The 18,675-nt window shown below is 49.5% G+C and overlaps 1 protein-coding gene across 1 annotated transcript; it reads left to right on the top strand.

Annotated features, from left to right (window-relative positions):
- The first annotated feature begins 6,147 nt into the window (after positions 1-6,147).
- GOLGA7B (golgin A7 family member B) lies at positions 6,148-18,674 on the top strand. The gene is made up of 4 exons (XM_025880875.2): positions 6,148-6,579; positions 14,584-14,709; positions 17,651-17,803; positions 17,889-18,674. The coding sequence occupies exons 1-4, from the start codon at positions 6,568-6,570 to the stop codon at positions 18,066-18,068; spliced, it is 471 nt and encodes a 156-aa protein (XP_025736660.2). The 5' UTR covers positions 6,148-6,567; the 3' UTR covers positions 18,069-18,674.
- The last annotated feature ends 1 nt before the right edge of the window (position 18,675 follows it).

Below are 18,675 nucleotides of genomic sequence, written 5' to 3'. Positions count from 1 at the left end.
GATAGGTGAGTTTGTGGCCAGTTTGCTTGGCGTGGAAGTGACACCTGCAGTCAGTCATTGGGTGCTTCCTACTTCAGAGGGCCCCGGAGGCCTTGGTAGAGCAGGGGTCCTCTGAGTACTCTGCCTGGCCCCCGGCACGGGGGCTGTTGTAATGGCAGGTGAGCATTTCGGCTAAGGCAGTAGCTGTGAGTTCTCATAGACTCTTGCCTCCTACTCTGCCTCCTCTAGGGGAGGGAGGGAGAGAGAGAGAGAGAGAGAGGGAAAGGGAGAAAGTGGGGGAGAGAGAGAGAGAGGGAGAGAGATAGGGAGGGAGAGAGAGAGGGAGAGAGACAAAGGGGGGAGAGGGAGAGGAGAGAGAGGAGAGAGGGAGAGAGAGAAGTAGAGGGAGACTATGAATGAAGTCAAGAAAGGGAGGCAACTCCCCATTAGCTTAGTCACCTCCTAGTGACTGCACTTCTAGACACGTGTCACCGTTTGCCTGTTCTGGTACTATTTTTAGGGCGGGTCCCCTCCATTCATGTTTCTGGGGCCTTTGCAGTCATCCCTGTTGCTGTCTGGCAGCTGCTTTCCTGAGTTTTCAGGTTCCAGAGGTTCTGTGTTCCCAGGCACCTTTCCTGCCTTCCTGCCTTTGCACGCCGTGTTCTTCCATCCACTGTCTGGGGAATAGGGTACCAATCCTTGAAGTCCAAGCTCAAATGTCACATAGTTCATAAAACCTTTCCTGGACCCCAACTCTGAGGAAGCTCTCTACACCTTAACACTTACCACAGAGCCTCATCATCACTTGCTTACATTTTGGCATCCTGGAGGGGTTGGAAACACCCCGTGGTCTTCTTTCAGCCTGGCGTAGAGTGCCCAGTAGCTGCTGACTGAGTTAAATGAAACACAATTGCTGATCTTTCCGTGCTTTAGGAAATCTTGCTTGGCCTAGAAGAAATGTTGCTGTGGGAAGGTCTCCAGCAAGTTATCTCCATTAATCTTTTCCTGTTTTCCTCTTGAAAGACGAGACTCAGAAGAGTCAGGTAACATCTAGAGAAAGCCTCCTATACTTGGAGGGATCCTATCAGGGGAGAGAGAATTATTTTACTGATCAGAGAACCGAGGTTCAGAAATATTGCGACTTGCTGATGGTCACACATTAAATTGAGCCAGAGGCTGAAATCCATGTCATCTGACTCCAGGGACACTGTTTCCTACCACACACTTCCTCGGTAGTCCCCACAATGTGCTCTGAGATCACACCATTAAAGACTTTACAGACCACAATTTCCCCCTCAAGCATTCATGCAACCAGTTTCCTTGCAGACCCAAGGGTTGAGAATCTTTCTGTCTCCCCTTCTTTTTCATTTCCCTGACATTTGCTAGCTCTTTCCCCGTCTCCTCTGCAGTCTACAGGAGTTCATTTCTCTCTTCTGTCTTTCCAGATATCATAATTTCCAAATCTTTTGGTTGGTTTCTTTTTCTGACTGTGGTCCTTTTTTTGGAGACTTTCCAACATAGCTGCAGATTGGAGGATGATAACAATGAATTAGTTAGTAGATCTTCTTTGATGTTATTTTGTGGGTGAACTCATTAATTTATGACAAAAACATCAAAGAGCTCGGCTCCTGCATTGGACTGGCTTGTCCCACGGCAGCTGGGTAATAATGATTAGTCAGATTAAATCTCAACGTCTTCTTCTGCTTCAAGAGTTAAAGTCCAAATGACTGGGGTGTGGGAACATCCCATCCTGTAGCATCCCATTGGCTTTGAGCCAGTACAGAATGAAACTCCCCAGTCCAAATGTGGATCTCTCTCTCCATGGTCTCCACTTTGATGCCTCTAAGCCTTGAGGTCTGTCATGATTGGTGTAGCAACTATTGAGGCAGTGTGGGGATAAAAGCCTGAGGCTGTTAAAGTCTCTTTCCAGTCAGGGGAGCTGGATATTAAAAGGGATCACTCATCCTTGCATGGACTAGCTCAAGGTTCTCCACAGAGTCCCAGTCCTGTAATTTCGTGGGAAGGAGAACTCTCTCTGGGCCACACAAGAAAAGTGCCAGCACCACGTTCAGCACATAGCAAGCTTTCCATATGTAATGCTTGACTGGACTTTTCAAGAAAGGTCATGGTGCATGAAGTCTCTGGCTAGTTGAAGAGGAGTAAGAAGTAGAGCTCAGGTCTTTGCTTATATAACAACACCTCCTAACCTGTTCACATTGATGGCCGTTTACTTTGCTTCTTTCACTTTATTCATGGTGGAAAATTGTCTGTGCTCCTCTCTAAAGCCATTCCCTCCATGTTGACCCTGGATTGCATCCTTTGCTGACCTCTTAAGGGCTTGTTTCTGCAACCAACCCTCTCCTTCCTGAGGCATTGGTGTTTCCCTCTTTCCTAGATTATTTCCATCAGCAAATAAGCTCCAATGTTTCCCATCTGAAAAGAGCCTCCCTTGTTCCCACTTTTCCTTCAGGCCCCTGTACTACTCTTCACTCCCTTTGACAGCAAAATGCATCACAAGACTTTGTCTACACTGTTAGTATCCCTCCTTCCTCTCCTCCATTCAAACTCTGAAACCCACTTTAATCAGGATCTCGTCCCTGTTCTCCACTGAAACAGCTTTTATCAAGCTCATCAGTGATCTTCTAGCTGCCAAGTCCCATGGTCATTTCTCAGTCCTCATCCTATTCTGCACACGAGCAGCTGTCAGCATAGCTGGTAAGACTGTGTTACTAGGTTTCTTGCTTGGCTCCGGGACACCACTCTCTCGTGGGTCTCCTCCTACCTCACTGGTCACTGTTCTCACTCGCCTTTCATCTTCCCACCCTGGAAGTAACAAAGTGCCCAGAATCAGTTCTTGGACCATTTTTCTAGCTATACCCACTCCCTAGATGTTCTCATCTGGTCCCATGGTTTTAAATACTGTTCACATACTGGTGGCTCTTGATGTTATATCTCCCACCCTCTACCTCGCTCCTGAAACTCAAATGCGTGTTCCTCTTAGATGTAAAACATGCCTATCAAATTTTAAACCCAAATCAACTGAATGAAACTCTGTGTTCTCTATCCTTTCAGGCCTACTCAGTCCTTAGGCTTCCCTTCTCAGTAAATGGCAACTCCTTTCTTCCAGTGGCTCAGACTTCAAAACTTGGAATCATCTTTAACTCACTTTCATACCACACCCCTAGTCTATCAACAGTTCTTGCCAGCTCGACCTTCAAATTATATCTAGGGTCTGGCCATTTCTTACCACCTCCGCTGCTACTACCCTTGTCTAAGCCACCACCATATCTTGCCCAGACTACTTTAACAGCCTCATAACTGGTATCACTGCTTCTATCCTTGCCTTCCTCCCCCTCCCAACCCAGCACTAGCATCCAGAGTAGTCTTTAAAAAACTGCAATTAGATAATGCCATGCCTCTACTTTAAACTTTCTAAGGCTTTTGATCCCACTCTCTGAATAGAATCCTAAGTCCTTATCAGGGCCTACAAGTCCTATATGACCTGGCTCCGCCTACCTCTCTGATCTCAGCTCCCATCTCTCTTCCCCTTGCCCATTCCAGTCTAGCCACACAGGTCCCCCTACTATTCTTTGTACATGCCAAGCCCACTTCTGCCGCCCGCCCTTGTATTGTTCTCTAAGCTAGTCACTCTTCCTTTAGGTACCTACGTGTTCTGTCACTTCCCTCAGGCCTCTGCCCAAATTTCACCTTATCAAAAACACTTATGCTGACTATCCTTTCTAAAATAACCCTCCTTTTGTCACCTCTCTTTACCATGCTTTACTTTTCTTCCCAGCAATGATTACAACTCAACATATTTTATACTGACTTGTTTGTCTGCCATTGATTGTTATCCCCATTAATATGTAAATTCAATAAGAACAGAGTCTTTGTGCATGTGGTCATTGCTGTAGCCCAAGCTCTGAGAATAGTGTCTGATACATAGTAAATTTCAACAAATATACGTTGAATGAATAGATTTGTTGAATGGACTCATCTAGGTCTCTTGTTATCAGATAAAGAGAGTGGTTTACAGAGAGTTGTTTAATTAATATGACCAAAATCAAATGTGAGAAACTGGGAGAGATATCCATGGAGATCATCAGATTATGCAGCTATTTAATACTAGTGACCATCATGGGATTCACAGATATTTTCAGTTTGCCCCTTGATGCCAAATCATTGGCCAAACTCTAAAGTGGGATGAAACATCTGCCTTTAACTTCTTTGGCATGTCATTTATCCTCTGGGACTCAGTGTGTTCTTCTGTGAAATTGGCAGTTGAAGATATGATTACTGCTCTGCTGGTTTAAGGTCTACAAGATGCTGAAAGGAGGCAATATGGTTAGGAGGATCAACCACACAAGCTCTGGAACTTGATTGCCTGTATTTGAATCCTGCTCCCATTCCTCACGAGCCACATGACCTTGGGCAACTTTCTCAGTTTTCTTATTTGTAAAGTGGGAATAATAAAAGGATAATAATCACATTTAATTCAAAGAGTAATGTGAGAATTACATAAGACAATACATGTAAGGTACGTAGCATATGGTTTGGCACATAGTAAGTGCTCAGTGAGTGTTATTAAAAATGAAAAGTTCTGAGAGGCCATTGCAATTCATGTATTTTAGGGGCAGTAAACTACCCTAGAATATTAGAAGATATGAAATCTGAAAGGGTCTGATAATGTGGTTAGGTAGAATGTCCTTATTCTTTTTTTTTAAAGTTTTTTTTTTTTTTAATTTGACAGAGAGAGACACAGCGAGAGAGGGAACACAAGCAGGGGGAGTGGGAGAGGGAGAAGCAGGCTTCCGGTGGAGCAGGGAGCCTGATGCGGGGCTCGATCCCAGGACCCTGGGATCATGACCTGAGCCGAAGGCAGACGCTTAATGACTGAGCCACCCAGGTGCCCCAGAATGCCCTTATTCTTGAAGAGGCATGGTGAAGAACTGAAGGGTAAAGCTTCTCAGTATCTGTCACTTATTTTCTAGTAATCTAGGCTAACATATCTCTGTTTCTATATCTATCAAGAAAATGTGGCAAAATGTTAACAAATGTTGAAGCTAGTTGGATAGTCTGGTTATTGTACTATTCTTTCAACCTTTCTGTATGTTTAAAAATTAAAAATAAAAGGTTGAAAAAAAGAAAAAAAGAAAGGACCCTAGAAATAGTCTAGTGAAGTCCAACCGTCATTTTTTGGAAAGAAGCTCAGAGGTGAAGCTTTTGACCAAGGTCGTAGGCAGAAGGAGCTTGAGCCAGACTCCAGGTCTCCTGGCTGACCATCTCTCCCTTTGTGGGGGCAGCTGCTGTTGCCCCTCAAGCAGCAGTGAGCTGCAGAGGAACAGATTCAGCTTCCCCCAAAAGACCAAGGGGTGTTAGGGATGTGTAAAAAGGCACTTGTGTTGGTGTTTCCTTTTTGTTTATTAAGCACATAGGTAGGTCATTTGGTTGGAAGGTATGATGTCAAAAATTGTGAAGGCAGCACCAAGGCCAGACCTGACATCCTGGGTAAACCAGTTTGTCACAATCTGTTTGTGTTTTTTGAGTGGTGGTGGTGGTGGATTTGTAAACGCTGGGATTTCAGGGGAGAGAGGGAAGAGTAGGGGTAGGGGCCAGGGTCAGGAAGAGCCATGGAGAGACTGGCTTAAATTCTGGAGCTCCCTGAAAGAAGGGACCCCCAGGGTTTCTCTGGGAATGAAATGTAGGCACGTATTTAAAGAAAGGAAATGATTCTCTGCGGTCTGCAGCATTCTCCTCTAGCTGACAGGGTTCAAAGCAGTGAAAAGAAGAGATGAGGAGAGGAGGGAATGCCCATGCAAGTCTGGGGAGGGGGGAACAGAGAAGGAACCGGGGAGAAAGAAAAAATACCTTAGAGGAAGCCTGGGCCACGGTGGAGGAGGGGTTGGGGGAAGGGTACTGGAAAGGTAAAGAGGCCGCACGTGGGGGCCTGCGAACGCGTGGAGGACTGTCAGCCTCCGCCAGCTAGAGTGTCTTGCCCCAGAACCGTCCTGCTTCTCTCTTCTCCGGGTCTGGAAGTCTCAGGAGGCCGCGGTAGCGAGCGCAGAGCTCCCGGCGCTCTTACTAGGGGGAAGGGCGGGCAGGAGAGGCGGGGCCTCTGGGCCGGGCGGGAGCGAAGCCTCTGGCCGCGGGCGGGGCTCCTCTCCGGCGGGCGGGCGCCGGAGTCTGGGGGCCGTGTTTCCCCCTCCCGGTCGGTGGAGGCGCCTGGCCCCTCCTCCCCCGGCCGCCCCCACCCCCGCTGCCGCTGTCAAAGATAAACTGGGCCGTTGCTTGCAGGAGCAGCGGCAGCCGGCGATCGGGCGGTGAAGAGCCTCGGGCGCGGCCTCGCCTCCCCGGCCCGGGGCCCGCATCAGCACCGCGGACAGCACAGCGGCCGTCGCCAGGACCTAGGCGCCCGCTGGCCCACCAACCCACCGGCGCCCGGGCCCGCGGCGTTCGCATCAGCACCGTGGACAGTACCCCGGGCCCCTTCTCGCCTCTGCCAGCCCACCTGCTCCCGGAGTCAGCACCGCGGACAGCCCCCCGCCACCCGCCTCGCGGCAGGCTCGGAGCGGTCAGCGCCCCTGGAACATGGCCACTGAGGTAGGGGGCGAGCGCCGGGCCCGCAGGCAGTGCCCGACTGGTGCGGGAACACATCCCCGCTAGGGGCCACTGGGCGGGAAAGGAAGAAGGGGGGTGGGGTGGGGTGGAGTGAGGGGGTGGGGTAGGGTAGTGTAGGATGGGGTGGTTTTCCAGATCTCATACTGAGGGAAGGGCTGGGGAGCAGAGTGGCAGGGTGGAAGAGAGGGGCTTCTCCTGAGAACTCATCTCACCCCTGGCGATCTTCCCCATCTGAGTGTCGAAGCTGCCCACGCCACTTGTTGGCACTGGCACCAGGTTTGCTCCAGGGACCCAGCTGGGGTTTCCCCTTACTGTCCTAAAACTACTACCCTAGAGGCTTGGAGGTGAGCTTGTCCCTGTTTTAGGGGAGGGAAGGCAGCTGGTTGTTGTTGCTATGCAGTGTAGCCATCCAGCTTTTGAACCCAAAAGCCTGGTTAAGAGATGGCAGACCTACCTCCACATCCACATTTCCTTCATGGGGAGAGAGGGGACAAAGAATCCTCTGGCCAAAACACCAAACAGTTGGTTTTAATGAGCTGCCTGCACCAGGCTCCACTTTTGCATGTCATGCTTTCTTGCCTTTTCATCCCATTCAAGTTTCTTGTACCAGGGTGTCTACATTTCCCGTGTCTGATGGGAGGAGCTGTCTTCTTTTTCAGGGTGTGATGATAGGTGTGTCACCTTCAAGGGATTTGAAAGTTGAACCAAGAGACCTGTTGGCTGAGGGCAGAATCTTGGTGCAGTGCTTAAGAGATCGGGAATTTCCTCCTGTAGTCCCTCATTTCATGTGGGAAATGGAGCTCTTTATGTTCCCACCGTACAAGCGGTCCAGCTAACACATGGAGAAGGGGAGGGCCTATTCGGTGCAAAGCATGTTAGCAGCAGAGCTGAAAGTTTCTTCCTTTGGATTTTTGGAGTGGAACCCACGACACCAGTGTCTCTCCAGGTCTGATGTTGACTTCCTTTGTGGTGTTTCCCCATTTCTAACCCAGCTGGAACACAAGCCAGGGGGACAGCACAGGCTTTTGAATGATTCTGTGCTTTTCCTCTGGGCATCCTGGTGAGCAGCGTGACATCAATACCAAGTGTTACTGTTGCAGTTCTGTCCTGGCCACCACGGAACAAGGTGCAGTTGCTTGGTGCCGTTTGGCTTTGTGACAAGGCACAGGATTAGCTAGGAGAGCTCACCCCGCCCCCCAGGACCTTGTGAAGGAGCAAACCCTAAGCAGGCCCATGGAGCTTGGTTTTTAGGGTGGAGGAATGCAAAATAAATAAATAATTAGAAGGCTTGGAAAGTGCCAAAGTTATTGAGACGAGCAGGAAGAACAAAGGCGAAATGGCCAAGGATCTGGTCACCTTCCAGATAGGGCTGGCAGGCTGCAGCAGAGCCTGCTGGTGTTGGACAGGAAGGGACAACTTCAGTCACCTGGGCATAGCTGGGCCATTAGTGTGGGCAGAGAAGGCAGCCACATCTGTGATGTGTTCTGCCAGATTCCAGGATGCCCATCTGTCTCATCATACCTCCATTTCATGTCTGTTGTGGTACATAAATGCCAACCAGCAGGCTCACATCTCTAGGTTGAGGCAGTGTTTCTCGGAGGCTGCTGTTAGGCATGCATGACTCTCCCCAGGGAGCGGTTCTGTTCATAATGCCTCTGTGAATGTAGCACTTTCCTGTGTACAAAGCACTAGCACATGTGTGATCTCCTTTGAGCTTTAGAGCAACCCTGTGAAGTGGGTAAGGATGGTGTTATTATCCCCAATTAACAGATGAGCTAACTGAGGCTCAAGGGCTTGCCTGATCCCTGTGAAGAAGCCAAGCAAGGCATCATTATCCCATTTTACAGATGATGCAACTGGAATGTGAGAGTTATTCAAGAAAATATGGCTCAAAAGGGCAGGGCAAGAGCTAGAGCTTGAGTCTTCTGCCTCCCTGGTCAGTGTTTTTTCCTGCTGCATCCAGGTATATCCACTAGCCAATGGTGTTGCTCAGTAGAGAAGTGGGTGCTAGGGGCTGTGACGGAAAGGGTGCAGAAGGACTGAGCCTCCCTGTTCAGCCTGGCTGGGTCAGCTTGAGGGCAGAGGGGCAGAAGAATGCCCAGAAGGGATGGAGAGCAGAGGACAAATATTACCCATTTCCCAATTTGGCCTTGGGTGGACCCTACTGGCAGTACCGAGGGAGGAAGCCTTAGGTCTGCCAAGGCACAGAATGTACACATTATCTGGGCTGTGGAGTGAGTCATTCTCCCCAGGCTGTTTTTACTGTTAGGACTGAGTTAAGATTACCAGGAAAAACCTGTTGGGAGAAGGAATACCTCATGCCAAACTTCTTGGCCATTCCCTTAGGATTCTGAATGGGAAGTCCTCAGTTCCAGCAGAAGGTGTTTTGAGAGGTGAAGAGGAGAGGAACAGAGGGAGAGAGAAGGAGAGGGAGGGACAGGAAAACGGGGCGGGGGGAGAGGGAGAGAGAGACATTGGGAAAGATTGGATGTCCCTGGATCCCTGTGTGGAAGGCATGGAAACCGGATCTTTTCTGCTTCCTAATTTCTGTTGAGGAGTTAGCATTAGGGGAGGAGTGTGTGTGAGGAACTCAGAGGAGGGATGAAGCCTCCGGAGTGAAACACTGACCTCATTTGGACAACTGTAACGAGCCCATTTCCTGAGCGGCAAAACTCTTCGAATGTGTGTCACTGGGAGCAGGGTCCACCCTGTGAAACAGTCCAGATGGACAAGGACAACTGGGAAATGCCTGGCTGGGAGGGGCTTCCTCAAGTGGTGGAGTTTGGTCTCTAAGAGGTTTTTATCTTTTTTTTAATTTTAATTTTAATTTTTTAAATATTATTTATTTGACAGAGAGAGACACAGCAAGAAAGGGAACACAAGCAGGGGGGGAGGGAGAGGGAGAGGGAGAAGCAGGCTTTCTGCAGAGCAGGGAGCCCGACATGGGGCTTGATCCCAGGACCCTGGGATCATGACCCGAGCCGAAGGCAGACGCTTAACGACTGAGCCACCCAGGTGCCCGTCTCTAAGAGGTTTTTAAATGCACCCAAGTAGCATTATCCAAGCAAGGCATTTGGAGGTTTGATCTCTAAGGCCTGGAATTAACAACCAGCAGACAGTGGGTTGGGCTTGGCCCTGGTGTAGGCTTAGAAGAAGGGAGGCCCTATGCCTGGGTTTCCATCCTGAGGCCTGACTTGGCTGCTTGTGACTCATGATCCTCACTCCTCCTCCACACCCCAGCCAGGGAGCATGGTGTTGGTTCATTAGCTGAATCTCCTGATTCTTGATTTGCGCCTCAAATGTATCCTCTGGAATTAGCTAGTTTTTAACGAGGATGGAGATGTGGGCCAGATGGGGCCTCCTGTTTGTCTTGGGCAGATTGGGACTGGGAGTGCTCTTCTGAACTCTGGTGCTTGCTCCTCCCCACCTCTCTCAGGTTGGCTCTGTCAGGTGTGTGACCCAGTCTTCAGGCAGCCTCCCTATCCCTGTCCTACTGAAGTTTGAAAGTTGGTGCTAGCAGATATGACCACTGATGTTCTCTTTCTTCCTCATGAACTGCCTCTTGGTCCTGTCCTTACTTAGCTGCCAGCAGGCCTGAGGACAGTGGCAGGAGAAAGGGCAGAGTTGAGGAAGGTAAGAAGTAGACATGAAGCCCAGGTGTCAGGGTCAGTTAAGAAACCCTGGGGGAGCTGCTTAAGGGAGACACAGAAGCTGTGGCCTCATAGTAAGATGTGTGCATTTGCTGGGATCCTCTTACGGGATTTCAGAGCATCATGGATCTCTCCTGAAAACCCCCACTCACTTCCTGAAAGCTAAGTAGCTGGCAAGTGCTTGGAGCCTGGCTCTAGCTCTGGCCCAAGGGCCCCAGTGATGGGATTCTTCATTGAGAGGTCCTCAACTGGCCGTTCTAAGAGTGAATCTCGTTCACTGTTGTGCCTTATTTGGTCCGCTTCGTGCTTACAAATGTAAAAATTTATTGGAAACATAAAACAAAAATCAAGATATTTGGTATTAAAGAAATCTGGATTTGTGGCTTCTCTTAAGATGTCAGAAGCACAGCATCCTGGACTCACATTCTCACATGGCAGTGCAGCTGCTTTCCTGAGACAGGACATGAGTTCTCTGATTAGCCACAGCCCTCACCCAGCCCACTTACATGCTTAGTCCCTATAAACATTTGCATTCGTAATCCCTGAGAAAGCCTCCTGACTGTCAGGGCTGGAAGGGGCTTTAGACGATTATGTTGTTCCAGCTTCTCAGTTTCTAATTGAAGAAATGGAGTCCCAGGGTCATGTGGCTCAGACTAGCACCCAGGTCTCCAGCTCCCAGGTCAGTGGACCTTCTTTCCATCAGGGCCTTTTGGTACTTCACAGCTGAGCCACCATGGATGGAGAGAGCCAGGAGATGCTGCTCTGCCTTAAATCTACCCTTCACCAATTACAGATGAATCTGTGATATTGTGCTTTACATAGATCTGGGAGATGAAGTCTCTGGAGTATACAGTGTGTCTGATACCATCTTCTAGTGACTCCTCAAGACTCCACAAATACTCTAAGGGAGGAAAGCAGATCCCTCATCACTCAGAAGCAGTGTTCTAAGGCTCAGGATTTTTGAGGTTGGAAAGGGTGTTGACCCCTCCTACTCTGGCTACTTGAGAACCCATGGATCCAAGCCAAGAGGAGATAGGACTATACTATGGAAAGTAGCACCCTAAAATCTTAATGGAATACTAAAGTAGAAGTTTATTTACTGCTCAGTAAAGTCCCAGACAAGTGATTCTGACCAGCAGATGGATCTCCTCCAGGCTGATTCAGGGACCCAGGCTGTTTCCAACTTGTGGTTCCATCATCTTCAACATATGGTTTCTTTAGTTTCTGTGGAAGGGGAAAGATTACAGAGGAGTGGCTAGTTACTGTGAGCCAAGCCTATACATTCCCCTCACATTCCATTCAGTCATATGGCCACACCTAATTGCAAGGCAGGCTGGGGATTAATCTAACTGTACGCGTAGGAGGAAGAAGAAGGGCTGTTGTCATCAGCTTGCTGGTCACTAGAGACACATCCCTTCATGGTAGCACACAGTGCATGTGTGCACTCAGACACAGACAAAGGAGGCTTTTGGAGGGGAGAAGCTGAGTCCATATCAGAATGGCTGAAGAACTATTTTTGTTTTTTTCTCCCCTTCTTTCCATTCTCACCAGCACTTTCCTTGGTTTAGACCTACTTTTGTGTTTCCCTGGACCACTACAAAGATAGTGCATCCCTTCACCTGGCCTCTTAGCCCAGTCATGCCCAATTCCCATGCATCTCACACAGAGCTGCCTGAATGATCCTTCTGGGGCTAAAGGAATCCATCCTCAAGATCCACTGGCTCAGGCACCTGGGTGGCTTAGTTGTTAAGCGTCTGCCTTCGGCTCAGGTCATGATCCCAGGGTCCTGGGATCGAGCCCTACATCAGGCTTCCTGCTCGGCAGGAGGCTTGCTTCTCCCTCTCCCACTCCCCCTGCTTGTGTTTCCTCTCTCACTGTGTCTCTCTCTGTCAAATAAATGAATAAAATCTTTAAAAAAAAAAAAAAGATCCACTGGCTCATGTCAGTTGGTTTTAGAAGGGTAAAGGAAGGCTACAGCCCTTTTCCTTGGAAAATACAAAAGATATGAAATCTTAACCAGACAGAACAGACACATTAATGAATAATGTACTTACCTCACCAAAGCTTTCTTTGTTTTTCAAAGTTATCATAGGATCCTAGTGGATGTCAAAGGGGCTTTCTCGGTCCAGACCTTGATTGGAGGAATCAAGGACTACTAAGATGAGAGGAGTACCTATACATTCTTCAATTCAGTCCCAATGCTCTGGGGACCACTTCTCTTATGAAGAGCAAGGGTTGGGCGCCTGGGTGGCTCAGTCATTAAGTGTCTGCCTTCGGCTCAGGTCATGGTCCCAGGGTCCTGGGATCGAGTCCCACATCGGGCTCCCTGCTCCGTGGAGAGTCTGCTTCTCCCTCTCCCACTCCCCCTGCTTGTGTTCCCTCTCTTGCTGTGTCTCTGTCAAATAAATAAATAAAATCTTAAAAAAAAAAAAAGAAGAGCAAGGGTTGTCTGGGTTTAGGAAAGTCTCTGATTCTCCCCTTTTCAGAACCTTGATCTACCAATTATCTGCTCCTACCTCTCTCTCATTACTTATTCTTTCCCCCAGCTTTTTTTTAAAGATTTATTTATTTTAGAGTACCCATACTCACTAGAGAGAGCATGAGCGAGATAGCAAGAGCACACTTGAGTATGGTGTAAGGAGGGGCAGAGGGAGAGAGAATCTGAAGCAGACTCCCTGCTGAGTGTGGAGCCCAACACCGGGCTCGATCTCACCACCCTGAGATCATGACTTGAGCCAAAATCAAGAGTTGGATGCTTAACCGACTGAGCCACCCAGGCGCCCCTCTTTCCCCCAGCTTTTAAGCAAGTTTAAGTGTCTTCCACCCTACACCCTCCCCTCTAGTAGAGCCTCCCCACCGCCCCCAGCTCTCTGTAATCTCACTGTCCTCTATACTGTCATCCCCCTGCTCTTACCTAATCCACAAACCAACTCCTGTCTTGCTGAAATCTGCCTGCAGTCACTGGAGTAGACCAAGTTCTCTGCCGTCTTTGCTCCTTTGCACAAGCTTCTCCCCTCTGTCTGGATTGCTTTTACGTCCTCTCCCCACCCACTGCCTGCCCCTACCACTGGCAAGTCCTGGCCTTCCTTTATGAGTCAACACAGACCTCAGGAATTCTCTTCTGAGTAAGCATTTCTGGGTTAAGATGTTACTTCTCTGAACCATTTATCACAGGCTAATTTATTATATATTTACTTGTCTTCCTCCCTGGAGCTCACAGACTTTCTTTTGCCCAGCGTTCCCAGAGCCTGGCAGTAGTAGGGACTCAATAAATGAAAGGAATGACTGAATGGATTCACCTTAATTACCCAGGATGAACTGGCTGTGTGTTCACTCTGCCCTTGGGGCTTGGTCTCCGTGTGGTTCCAATGTTTGGCATATTTTACCCAGCGGAATGCGACTTTCAAATGTGGGTGGCTAAGGCTGGAAGTGGAAGAAAGAGGCCCTGTCCTTCTGTGGAACTGAGCTCACTCCCCTCAAATGCTAGAGTCTTTGTCAATGTCAAGTCTAAAGGTGTGGGCAAGGGACAGAATTGTTCCACTCCTTCCTACCAGGGCAAGGTGTTTCTTTAATTTCTGGCTTCAGCCCACTTTATCCATAATTTTCTCTGGAGAAGTTTGGGCATTTGGGGGCCCCTCTTTCATGGGAAAGCTATTCCTGGTGCTCTCTGACCTGGGCTTTAACTTGGCCTGAACCTGAATCTCCCTCCAAGGTGGTGGGCATATCAGGTCCTCCTCTGTCCTACATGCTTCCCTCCTCAACTCTGCTGTCAGCCCCACTTCTGGGGTCTGAGACCTCAGTCTTGTTCAGGGTTGGGTTCCCCAAGCATGAGGCCTGATGAGTTCTGAATATTTGATACTTGCTAAGTGAACAAAGGTGTGAAAGGTTCTGTGTGTGTGAGAGAGACAGGGAGGAAAATGGAGACAGGGGGATGTGGGGGGAGGGGAGGGGAGGCAGAGGGTAGGGGTAGGGGGAGAGAGAGAGAGAGAGAGAGAGAAGGATCTGGGCCAGCCACCAGGAAGTCTTTTCTTCTTGTTAAAATGTGTTTCTAGCTCTGTTGATGGTTCCAGAACCTCCCCTTTTGGCTCAGCTTTGGCTCTGCTTCAGGCTTTTTCTAGATCTTTCTGGGATAGCTTGAGGTATCTTGTCTGGTAAGCTCCACAGTCCTGCTTCCCCATGGCCTTCCTGGAGCACTGGTAGGGTGGCTAAGGTCCTGGTTTGCTGGGAACTTTCTTGGTTTTAGTGCTGTCTGAACCACATTCTGATACCCCCTCAGTCTTGGACAAACCTAGATGGATGGTCACCCTGAGTGTGTGTCTCCCGTATGCCTCCTCAGGTCCACAATCTGCAGGAGCTGCGGCGAAGTGCCTCGCTGGCCACCAAGGTCTTTATCCAGAGAGACTACAGTGATGGGACCATCTGTCAGTTCCAGACCAAATTCCCCCCAGAGCTGGACAGCCGGGTGAGGATGGCTTTTTTTTTCTCAGCTTGGAACACAGGCCATGATGGAATCAAGGACTTAAATCAAATGTATTTTTTTTCCAGGATAAAACTGGTGTGTGTCACATCACTTGTTCAGTCACTTCACATGGAGGAGTTAAACCATGTCCCTGACATTGCCTTGCTGTCCCTGCATGGAAAGTTAGAGCTGGAAAGGCCTCCGAGGTCCTAGCTCAGCAGCCCTCCTAGAGTCACCTGGAGAGCTTATTAGACAAAAGCACATTCCTTAGTCCTGCGACGGCAGTGGCCCCAGCAAGCTCCACTCTTTAGCAGCAGTTCTCAGCCCTAGCTGCGGAGCTTTAAAAAATCCTGATGCCCAGGTCATCAACCAAGGGCTCTGCCCACAGCCTCTCCGTCCAGACTTAGCTACCTGGGTGTGTCTCATGGACCACCAGCCCCTTGTGAGCGTCAGCTCCTGCTGTTGACTTTTGCTTCTGGCTCAGGGGCGTGTATGGCCCTCGTCCTGAGCCTCGGTAGAACTGGCCTGGGGTTGTAGAGTCGGCCCTCTGGAGGGCGGCGGCAGACCTTGACTCTTCCATTCAGCAGTCCAGGCCCATCTGAAGGGGGTTGAGAAGGTGGGGCAGGGCTGCCTTTTGCTAATCCGATCCCTAACCAACTTTTAGGCAGCTATGGGGTCTCCTCATCTCATCAAAGGACATGCCTGTCCTTTGGGGCATGGTGACTCTTGGGGTAGAGCATAATGTTCTCTTAATGCGTTTACTCCAGATCTGTGTAGGGACAGTGACTGGGAACCCCAAAGCTTCTGACTATTCTTGGGGAGACCTTTGGTCCTAGATGGGTGTGGAAGGTCCCTAACCCCTATGTGATGGACAGTTCTGATCCTGTAGTGGTGAGTGGGGAAGGGGGTGTTCTGAGGAATGTAAAAAAAATGGGGCTATAGACGCTTTGACACCTGTTGAATTTGGAGCATGACCTTCCAATCTAGTGTACGGTTATGTATTGAAGAGCACAGACTCAGGTCAAAGCTGTGTAACCTTGGACAAGTTCACTCAGCAAGTATTTACTGAGCAACTACTCAGTATGAGGCACGAGGGATCTAGAAGTGAATTCTTGGGAGTCTATTTTCTCTTAGAGGGTATGAAGAATAAAATAGCAAGTAAATATGTAGCAGCTCTGGGGGCGCCTGGGTGGCTCAGTTGGTTAAGCGACTGCCTTCGGCTCAGGTCATGATCCTGGAGTCCCGGGATCGAGTCCCGCATCGGGCTCCCTGCTCAGCAGGGGTCTGCTTCTCCCTCTGACCCTCCCCCTCTCATGCTCTCTCTCTATCATTCTCTCTCTCTCTCTCTCAATAAATAAATAAAAAAATATGTAGCAGCTCTGGGGGTGACCAATACTAGAAAAATAAGCAGGGAAGTCACGGGGCTGGGAGAGCTGGGGAAAGGGGAGTGGCTGGGGAGGTCTATGAGGTAAGGTGAGACCTGAGCCTGGGGTGGGGGAGTGTTGCATCCAGGGACACAGGCGCAAAGGACTTGTGCATTTGCAGGAAGCAGCAGGGCAGTCGGTGTGGCCGGAGTAGAGACTGAGGGGGCAGGAGAGTAAGAGGCAGGCCCAGGGGACGCAGGACCAGGGCAAGGCAGGCCTAGCAGTCATTGTAAGGACTTCTTGGATTTTACTTGGAGAGAGATGAGAAGGCTTTGGAAGCTCTTCTTCAGAGCTGTGATATGCGCAGGCTCCCTTGGCAGGGCTGGGGGCAGAGAGACCAGTTAAGAGGCCAGAGATGATGGTGGCCGGGACCACAGAGCAGAACTCTGAGTTGCTGAAAGTGAAAAAATGCGTGAAAGTGTGTTATTTATTTACTTACTTTTATTAAATTTTTAAAAAAGATTAGACTTTGCAAAGCTTTTTTCAGATGAAGCAGTCAATTAATTTATTTTTTAAAGATTTTGTTTGTTTACTTGAGAGAGAGAGAGTGCATGTGCCTGTCTGAGCTCGGGAGTGTGAGCAGGGGGAGGGAGATGGGGAGAGCGAGAGGGAGAGCGAGGGGCAGAGGGAGAGGGAGAGGGGCAGAGGGAGACAGAGAAGCAGACTCCCTGCTGAGCGCGGAGCCTGACAAGGGGCTCCTTTCCAGGATCCTGAGATTATGACCTGAGCTGAAGTCAGATGCTTAACTGACTGAGCCACCCAGGTGCCCCAGCAACTGCTTAATTTTAATCTACATTGAAGCATAGTTGACACACAATGTTACATTGGTATCTGAAAGTGCCTTTAAAAATAGAAGGCATAGAAAGTTAGCTATTATGATTATGGATACAGGCAGGAAGTTGTGCACACACACAAGGCTGTTGTGTTCTTCATGACCTCTTAGCTTGAGGGAAGTGCCCCCTCCTGGAGAGACACTCCTGAGGTCTCACACAATCAGTCTTATGCAGTTGGAGTCCCATTCAAACATGGGGAGCCCCTACCAATTAGGACCTGGGTGCTTTCACAGCTATCAAAATGGGAGGGGTGACATGGTCACTAGAATTCCTGCCTGATCCCTTGCAGAAAATGTTCACATCTACAATATGGTGGGAGTTTCCTGCTTCCAAGGGAGGCCAAGTAGCCATTCTTATTCCCATTTTATAGATGTGGAAACTGAGGCTAGAGTAGTTAAGTCATTAGCCAAAGGCCACACAGCTCGTTGATGGTCAAATCTGGACTGGACCCCAGGTCTTCTGTTTACAAAGTCCTGTAAGACGGGCTTCTTTTTATTGAGCCTTTCCTAAGGTCTCCTGACTCCCAGTCGAGTGCTTCACAGGCACCTGCAGCTTCTCTGGTCTTGCCTGTGGGCATCTCCCCCCATCAGCGTGGCCCTACCGCTGCCATCCTCCTTCCCACCTGTGACTGTCCACAGTCCAGGGAGGCTGACCTCAACATAGTTCCCTGTCCCTCTCTCCCTCCAGATTGAGCGGCAGCTCTTTGAGGAGACTGTGAAGACCCTCAACAGCTTCTACGCGGAGGCCGAGAAGATTGGGGGCAGCTCCTACCTTGAGGGCTGCCTGGCCTGTGCCACGGCCTACTTCATCTTCCTCTGCATGGAGACCCACTATGAGAAGGTGGCTCCCTTCCTGACTGCCCTGCATCCCCTCCCCCAGGGCTCCCTGCTGCATCTTCATCCTCAACTGGCCCCTCTCTTTGCAGGTTCTCAAGAAGATCTCCCGCTACATCCAGGAGCAGAATGAGAAGATCTTTGCCCCTCGAGGCCTCCTGCTCACGGACCCCGTGGAGCGCGGGATGAGGGTTGTATCCTTCCTGGCTGTTCTGTGTAAGGGCACAGGGCTGCCAACCAGTAGGGTCCCTGGTGAGGCTACCAAGAAATAGGGACCACCCTAGGGGCCTCTGCTCAGGGATTTCCTAGGATTCCCCACATCGTGGGTCATCTGCTCCCATCCCCCACCATCAGTTATCAATGCCATTTGTGAATTTCAGGGTTTGCTTTTATCGAGCTACATTTATTCACTGCTTAACACATGCCCAGTATCATATTAATTGCTTTGAAACGATGTAATTCTCATAATACCCCTAAAGGTGGGTGACTCTTATTATTCCCCTTGTCCATGAACACACTGAAGGTCAGTCACTGGCTCAGGGTCACCTGGCTGGTAGACATCAGAGCCGTGATTGGAGCCCAGGCCCACACTTAGATATGAGGCTGTATTGCCCCTCAGGGAAGAGGCAGATCTCCCATCCGCTTACATGTCTACAGTCTCATGTACCCCTGTGTGTGCGTCCTGCCGCCCCCCTTTCACAGATCAGAAAAATGGAGTTTTGATGGGCGGCTGGTCCAAGGGTGGGTTATAGGTCTGCTCACCTGCAGAAGTGTGTGCACACATCCCGCCCGCAGTCATTAGCAATGAGAGTAAGATTGTTAAAAAATAAATTTTTGCTAGAAAATTGAGAGGAAAAAGAGTAAAGAAAACACAAACAC

Source organism: Callorhinus ursinus, unplaced genomic scaffold (genome assembly GCF_003265705.2).
Source record: "Callorhinus ursinus isolate GAN/ISIS: 27379988/994484 unplaced genomic scaffold, GSC_fseal_2.0 scaffold20, whole genome shotgun sequence".
NCBI classification, from domain to species: Eukaryota; Metazoa; Chordata; class Mammalia; order Carnivora; family Otariidae; genus Callorhinus; species Callorhinus ursinus.
The sequence above is the reverse complement of the archived record's forward strand: the minus strand, read 5'-3'. Positions and strand labels throughout refer to the sequence as shown.

What these genes read in the sequence shown, in the direction of transcription:
- GOLGA7B (XM_025880875.2), top strand. An exon ending in CCCCAGAGCTGGACAGCCGG is followed by an intron (nt 14,710 to 17,650) that starts GTGAGGATGGCT and finishes CTCTCCCTCCAG; the next exon opens with ATTGAGCGGCAGCTCTTTGA. An exon ending in TGGAGACCCACTATGAGAAG is followed by an intron (nt 17,804 to 17,888) that starts GTGGCTCCCTTC and finishes CTCTCTTTGCAG; the next exon opens with GTTCTCAAGAAGATCTCCCG.